The sequence below is a fragment of the Adiantum capillus-veneris genome, chromosome 16 (genome assembly GCF_014529385.1).
Source record: "Adiantum capillus-veneris isolate H3 chromosome 16, ASM1452938v2, whole genome shotgun sequence".
NCBI lineage: Eukaryota > Viridiplantae > Streptophyta > Polypodiopsida > Polypodiales > Pteridaceae > Adiantum > Adiantum capillus-veneris.
Window position 1 is genome coordinate 154,599,522 of NC_140946.1, and position 8,217 is coordinate 154,607,738.

General features: G+C 43.1%; 1 protein-coding gene across 1 annotated transcript; it reads right to left on the minus strand.

Annotated features, from left to right (window-relative positions):
- Positions 1-2,292: 2,292 nt before the first annotated feature.
- Positions 2,293-7,096, minus strand: LOC147440098 (pentatricopeptide repeat-containing protein At2g39620-like). Its single transcript, XM_086483853.1, has one exon. It carries the CDS (start codon positions 6,928-6,930, stop codon positions 3,274-3,276), a length of 3,657 nt encoding a protein of 1,218 aa, XP_086339979.1. The 5' UTR covers positions 6,931-7,096; the 3' UTR covers positions 2,293-3,273.
- Between the last annotated feature and the right edge of the window lie 1,121 nt (positions 7,097-8,217).

Below are 8,217 nucleotides of genomic sequence, written 5' to 3' on the forward strand. Positions count from 1 at the left end.
CTTCCAAGAAACCCGCAATGATTGAATTACTTGGTGGATTTGGTATGCAAATTAAAAAACGCTATCACCTCTGAACAGCATGCACTCTATGTTGAAGTCGAGGATTTTTAAAGTCTCTATGATGTTTTGGGGTGCACTTTACTGGGATAAGTAAACCCTTCCTCAACCCTTGAATTCAACCATGACTTTTGTTCCACCACCTAGTGTCCGTTCTTGTTGTTTCTTATCCTCACTCCTCATTAATGGGAGGTATTTTCTGTACAATGGCCAATAAAAATCCTAGCTTGCAGATACCTTTTACATCGATGGTTCCTTCTTTACCCTTGATGACTATTATAAAAAATGTTGGGATGCTTATCTTCTTGTTTCTATCTTCAAGGAGTATTGTCTTACAATCAAAGTTTCCACAATGCAAGAATTTATGGATCATGTTGCCGTTGGACACAATCAATGGCCAATGCCTTTCCAAGGTTGCACCTCTTCTATCTACACTCATTACTTATTCGTCTCTTATACCTCAATCTTCCATAGACACCACACCTGGACCTAACCAAACCAACCAGCACACCTTTCAGAACTTCAACTTTACTCCCATGCAACAAGAATTTCCAGAAAGAACAATCGATCCCGGAGGCTCGAAAAAATTTCTTTTAAGAACTTTTTTGCAAGACACCATGCTCCCTTGGCAACTCTATTCAAGCCAAATTAGTTATGGGTGGTGTGACTCCACAAACTAAGGTTCACGACTGTTCCAACATCGTCGACTTGCCTCACTCTAATGTGCTCTTGGCATGCCACAGTTTTATATGAACTTTTGTTTTGTACTCCCGGAAAAAAGGACCGACTATTGCTTTAGATGTGGAGTTGAAGGAGGATACTCCTTCCTGAATTAAGAACACTGGTTAGGGTAAACTATTCGCTTTGGATGTGAAGTTGAAGGAGAATATTCCTCCTCCTTGAATTAAGAACACTAGGTTGCACTTTTGGTATCTAAATTGCAATCTCCATAATCCTACACAGTAAGCACAAATGCTTGTGAGTTTGTTGTTGCAGCTGAAGAATTTCCTATGCGCTTGGGCAAGAAAACACTTCCACCAATAATGGCCCTTAGCGCCATAATGGCAGCACCATAGTGGTGCTCCGCTTTTAAGCATCTTCACCATCACCTTTCTTTGCTTCGGCTTTCTGCTTACCTTTCACTAAAGAACTCATCATAGACTGCCTATAACATTGAGAAGTTAGATGGGTCTTGATTGAAAGAATAGATATGCAATGTCTTGTGCAAAGCAGCAAGTTAAGCCCACTAAGTGCAAAGGTCTGAAGAGAGACAGATGCTGATGAACGGCAGGACTGTGATGACTTTGTTCCTACAATTTTGGCCTCTACATATAAAGACCTGTATGCACAAAAATTTGAAATCCTGGCTGTCACCTCTCATGCAGCTCGCACGAAACATATGTAGGAAAAGAGCACTGCAAAAATGGCTCTGAAGGTAGAAACGCCCAAGGATACCTGCTAAAAATACTGGTAGATCCCAGAAAGTGATCCGCACTCTAAAAAGTGAAAGCGCACATGGAAGCCGCACAAGCGAGAAGCAATCTATAGCCAGTTGAAATGTGCAAGGACGAGAGCAGAGTGTGAGATAGAGAAAAGTCTGTAGCAACACACATGCAGACAAAGTTTGCAGGTATTATGTGCAAAGAATAAAAATAAAATAATGACGGGCACTTTGTGCATGTAGAATGAGGGAAACGCACATGGACCCTTACCCAACAAAAAAGAGGAGTATTGTTGTTACAAACTAAACCCAAATGACACATTGAGGACCGATAGCTCTACATATTGCATGGAGTCTGCTCTATATCAGTTGGAACATTAATTGCAAGAACCAAGCATTAATCTAGACAATGGAGAATATACCAAATTGGGCTGTGCTTTCATACTCGCCAAGAACGATTTCCTTGACGTTGCACAAGCGCCCATGCCAGATAACTGCATCAACCGTTGATGGGACATCTTTGTCTTCAAAAGACATGCATTGCCTGCAAAAATCCTAAATCTCAGTCAGTAATAATCCCATAGAAACAACAAACTGAAGTCAAACCATTGATGGGTTCTACCCACTTTCTACCGCTGCCATCCATTTTGTGGCAGACCATTAGCACGTATAGGCACAAAAAATGTTAAGGATCATCTGCCAATATACTAGATAATTCGCCCTAGAAAATTATCATGTCTATCGGGTTCCCGAATTATGTAGCTCAAGAATAATTAACATTTGAGGCAATCATCAACATAGACATGCACATGCGTACATCCATCCTTATTATTTGAGTATGTCTGCCATTCTGTATGTACATGCACGAATGTATGCCTGCATAGACGTACACAAACATATGTAAGCATGCATGTAAATAGGAGATAACCACCCACATTCTCCACATAACTTGGAATACTTCTTGACATCTGGTACATGCTTTGAAAGTACCTTCATAAGCCTAACAACCTGTCTGCAGTTGTTAGTCCTGGAAAGCTTTTGCAACACCTAGCATGCTGCATTTGACTGAGTGGTCTCGATTTGAGGTCGGTAGTGATATAAACACATAAAAAGCTCTCTCCTTGCTCTTCACACAACAATGTAGACATCGGGAGGATAGGGCAGTCCTGGTTCTGTGCATGTTGTTGCCTGCACTACAGCCCCTCACCCCAACAAAAATCATGATTAATCAAAGAAGAGGTTTGGATAGGTTCTTTTGCTTTGATCCGAATGAAGATCACAAAAGCCTCAGCCCTTGCAGGCCATGGCCACTACTGTTTTAAACCAGGAAGAGAGATTAGTCATGGCGCTAGTTTGCCTGACCCAATTGATTGGCAACACAGTTTCCTTGCCGCATTAAACAGTTATAAGATAATCTTTTATCATCCAAGACAGAGGCCAATTTTGTCAGAGCTCATTCACATTTCATGACAGTTGAAAGGGATTCTTCAAGATGTAAAGAATTGCAGCAGCTGTGAGAAAACCTCGGATCCAGCCTTGATTGCTGTTCGTTCCCGCATCCCTCTCTGGCCTTACCTCTCTCTGAGAATTTACTTATGCTGTGACACTGTACATGTTTGCCAACAATTCAGTGGTGATTGTTCACCCCTTTGTTGTAGAAGTATTATCAGCCCAGTTTCTGTGACGATATTAGCTCTGTCCAATCTCTTTATCTCATGAAAACGTAGGTGGGCCACATCCCTTTTCACATAAACCTACAAGATTTGTGCTGGCCTTCAACTCAATGTGCTCTCAGTTCTCATCGCCTCCGTGCAATTTGCATCCTTTCGCATGCCAGCACGTGAGTGAATACTAGCCATAATAGAATAGACTACTGCATTGGCTTTGTCCAACTGCATAGCAAGTTCAAAAGCACATCTGCCAGCATTTACATCCCCCCATCTCTGACAAGCACCCAACAGAGTAGGCCAAACTCCACCAAGAAACCGTGGCATTTCCTCGGTCATCTTCACAGCCTTGTCAAGGTATCCAGCACGGCCATAAGCATCAACCATGCAACTGTAATGCTCCACTTCTGGCTCGCAACCGTACTTTGTTTTCATATCTAGAAAATACATCTCGGCATTTTCTACTAAGCTTAAACGACTGCACGCGTTAAGTATGCAAGTAAATGTGACCGCATTTGGAGAGAGACCCTCAAACAGCATCTGTTCAAAACAAGCCAATGCTTGTCCATTTTCACCTTGTTGAATTAATCCCACCATAATTGCATTCCAGGAGCTAACATCCCGTACAGGGAGGTCATCAAGCACTTGTCGTGCTTTTGTGAGAGCACCACAATTGCCATACATACTGACCACAGCATTGCCAAGCAAAACATCATTTTTTAAAAATCCCTGCTTGGCAATATCATGATAGATCATTTCCCCTTTGCAAACTGCTCCTAAAGTGCCACAAACCTTCAAGACGTAAGCAAAGGTCACTGCATTTGGAGAGATGCCATCATCCTGCAGCTGTTCAAAAAGGTTCAATGCCTGCTTACATTCCTCATGTTCAACATACCCAGCAATCAATGAATTCCAAGACATGATATCCCGAACTGAGGAATTCTTAAGAACATGTTGTGCTTTAGCGAGGGCACCACATTTGGAATACATATCCACCAAACCAGTACAAAGATAAACATTATGTTCTAGCAAACCCTGTTTAGCAATTTCAACGTGATATGTTGCACCTCTTCCAGTTTCACCAATGTTGCCACACGCCTTCAAGATACACATGAAGGTTGCTGCATCTGGAGAAAGGCCCTCACGTCCCATCTGTTCAAAGCAACTGAATGTTTCTTCATATTTGCCTAGTTTCATATAACCTGCTATAAGTGCATTCCAAGATTGAACATCTCGACTTGGAAGCTCCTCCAATACCTGTTGTGCCTTTGTCAAATCCCCACACTTTGCATACATGTCCACCACAGCAGTGCCAAGTGCACTATCGATTCCTAGGAGGCCCTGCTCAGCGATTTCATGATGAATCTTTCTGCCCCAATCAACTGCTCCCATGCAACCACATGCTTTCAGAATGTAAGAAAAAGTCACTGCATCAGGAGAGAGGCCCTCACTCTGCATCTGTTTGAAACAGTCCAAAACTAGCTCAGCTTCACCATGTTCAGCATAACCCACAATCAATGGGGTCCAAGAGAAGACATCCCGGACAGGAAGCTCCTCAAACACCTCTCGTGCTTTAGCATGAAGGCCACACTTGGTATACATATCCACTAGAGAAGTGGCAAGTTTGATATCCTTTTCCAAAAGCCCCTGCTTAGCAATCTCTTCATGAATTCTCTCCCCTTTGTCAGCTGCCCCCATGCTACCACACACTTTCAAGAGACAGGAGAAGGTGACTGAATCCGGTGAGAGACCCTCACGGACCATCTGATCGAAGCAATGCAAGGCTTGCTCTCCTTCCCCATGTTCAGTGTATCTCATGATTAGGGCATTCCAAGATATGACATTACGAGTGGGAAGCTCCTCAAGAATTTTCCGTGCTTTTCCAAGAGCACCACACTTGGCATACATGTCCACTAAAGCATAACCAAGCACCACATTATTTCTCAAGAGCCCTTGTTTGGCAATCTCATCATGAATCCTTCCCCCCTTGTCAGCTGCTCCAATGTTGCCACATGCTTTCAAGATGCATGAGAAGGTCACTGCACTTGGAGAGACTCCCTCACACTGCATCTGCTCAAAACAGAGAAGTGCCTTCTCATCTTCTTCATTATCCACATATCCGACAATTAGTGAAGTCCAGCAGATAACATCTCGGACAGGAAGCTCTTTGAGCACTTGTTGTGCTTTTGCAAGGGCACCACATTTTGTGTACATATCTACTAAAGCAGTGCCAACAACTATATCCTTTTTCAGTAGTCCCTGTCTAGCAATCTCACCATGGATTTTTAATCCTTTATCGATTGCTCCAATGCTGCCACATGCTTTCAATACACATGCAAAGGTCACCGCATTCGGAGAGAGTCCCTCACGCTGCATCTCCTCAAAACATTCCATGGCTAGCTCACCTTCACCGTGCTGGGCATATCCTGCAATCAATGCATTCCATGAGACATCATTCCGCACAGGAAGCTCTTGAAGAACTTCCCTTGCCTTTGTGAGAACACCACATTTGGCATACATATCAACAAGAGCATTCCCAAGAACAAGGGAGCCTCCAAGGAAACCCTGTTTAGCGATCTTATCATGAATCTTTGCCCCCCTGTCCAATGCACCTATGCTGGCACACACTTTTAATATGCAAGCAAATGTGACTACATCTGGAGAGAGGCCCTCACGTTGCATCTGTTCAAGACAACCTAGTGCTTGCTCACCTTTACCACGTTCAGCATATGCTGCAATTAGCACATTCCAAGATATAGTATTACGAACAGGTAGCTCTTCAAGAACGCATCGTGCCCTAGCAAGAGCACCACATTTGGCATACATATCCACCAAAGCTGTGCCAAGGACAACATTTTTCTCCAAGAGACCCTGTTTAGCAATCTCATCATAAATCGTTTCCCCCCTGCCAAGTGCCTTGATACTGCCACAGGCTTTCAAAAGGCAAGTGAAGGTTACTGCATTTGGAGAGAGGTGCTCATGATGCATTTGCTCAAAACAGCTTAAAGCCTCCTCACCTTTGCCATGTTCAGCATATCCTGAAATCAAGGTGGTCCAAGAGATAACATTCCGAACAGGAAGCTCCTGAAGCACGCACCGTGCTTTTGTAAGGTCGCCAAACTTTACGTACATAGCAACTACAGAATTGCCAAGCTTTAGATTGCTTCTTAAAAAACCCCGTTTGGAAATCTCATCATGAATTCTCTGTCCCCTATCAGCTGCTTGCAAGCTCCCACATGCTTTCAGGATGCAAGCATAGGTTACTGCATTTGGAGAAAGACCCTCTCGCTGCATCTGATCATAGATATCCAGAGCATACTGAGCCTGACCAGCCTGGACATAACCTGCGATAAGTGCAGTCCAAGTGAAAGCGTCTTTGCTCTTGTGCATTTCAAACAAATCTCTTGCTTCTTCAAGAGCACCACACCTAGCATACATGTCGACCAGACCGTCAGAGTACTCCTTAAGCAAGTCCTGTCTCAGAATGTCTTCATGCAATCTGGAGCCTCGGCACAAATCCTTGTTTTTAGTGCAATCCTTCAACAGAGCCAGAAAAGGAATGCTTGTGTCATTTTCATTGGCCAATTCTGCATACATGCACGCCTCACCAGAAAAAGACGACAGCCCCTCATTCCATAAGTACTTCTTGCTGACTTTGAGCATAAACTCAGGCTGATCTTTGCTGACATTGAACTTGTGCCACCATTCTCCGGGGTCCATACGAAACCTTACAATGTCGTAGTCCTGTACGGGTCTCTTCGCCATCCCGAGACTCCATAGATAGAGCACCCAGACTCCATGTGATTCAACCCGGCTTTATATACATACCTTTGCCCAGACCACTGTTAACAGACTTGGGCTGACACTCGGTTTTTTGAATCAAAATTGTCTAAAACATTCGGTTTTTGACATTTGTTATCAAATTTGGAGAAGGGACGACTCCGAGCAGTGTTAGAAAAAAACCAGGGTCTAGTGTATTTTAACAGGCTGAAATTGAAAAATCCCGGTTAGATTTTGAGCTTGCCTTTAAGAAAACCGGAAAATTTACACAAGTTTTAGTGTAATTACCGGGAGAAGCTTCAAATTTTGACCTAGAAGTTCAAGTTTCCCCTTATTTTGATCGGTTAGGAAAAATGTATTTTTCTAGCCCTGGGGACAAGACCTTGTTACACGCAAACCAGTTTTACTAGTTGTCTTCAAGATAAACTTGACACTAACATCTAGCTTGGATTTCAAAAATTTAGCCAAGAAAAGATACACTAAATGTGGGAACATTGACAAGGGTCCCACTTATACTAGCATCCCTTGAACAAGTATGCACAATAGCGCCTTCTTCCTCTTTGTGAGTATGGGGTGCGAGTGCATGAAGGGGGTGCACTTCATGTGTTGAAAGCATTGCAAAAATGTCTAATTTACAAGATTTCCTAGCACAACCAATTTGACTAGCCGGTTAGATTGTCCAACGTACTAGTAGCAATTTGTTTCCTAATATTCAAGCCTACAGATTTCTCATCTTACATCCTGTACGCTCTTTCTGCCCACTCACAGTGAGTGGTAAGGGGCTATTGTTTCTTAGGAATTTCTTGGGGAGGTAAGGCATGTACAAAGCACATCAGAAATGCCTAGTTTATGTCATTTATTGCATGTGCATAGAACCATGCAACAAGGTGATCTTGAAAGGTCGCAAAGACATGTTAAAACCTACAAGCCCCCCCCCCCCCCCCCCCCCCCCCTCCCCCCCCAAAAAAAAAAAGTGACTTAAATCAGAATTCTACCCTAGGAAGTTTGCAAACTCAAAATATGAGAAAAGGAGAAGGTATATAATGTGCCTTGTCGATTTTGGAAAAAAAAGTATAAAGTTACACAAAACATGGTTAAAATGTTGACATTCCTATGTGGAGAAGCCTTCGAAATTAGGTTTATCACCATGAGGAATCATGGTCCACTGCCCATGTATTTTAGGCACAAACCTTCCTAAAAGAGGACCTAGACATATCTACCAAGTTCCATGCTTCCCAATCAACTCCTACACCCTATTCATAGGGAGCTACC

Excerpts from the sequence above, each read along its gene's own strand:
- LOC147440098 (XM_086483853.1), bottom strand. The coding sequence starts at position 6,930 with ATGGCGAAGAGACCCGTACAGGACTACGACATTGTAAGGTTTCGTATG.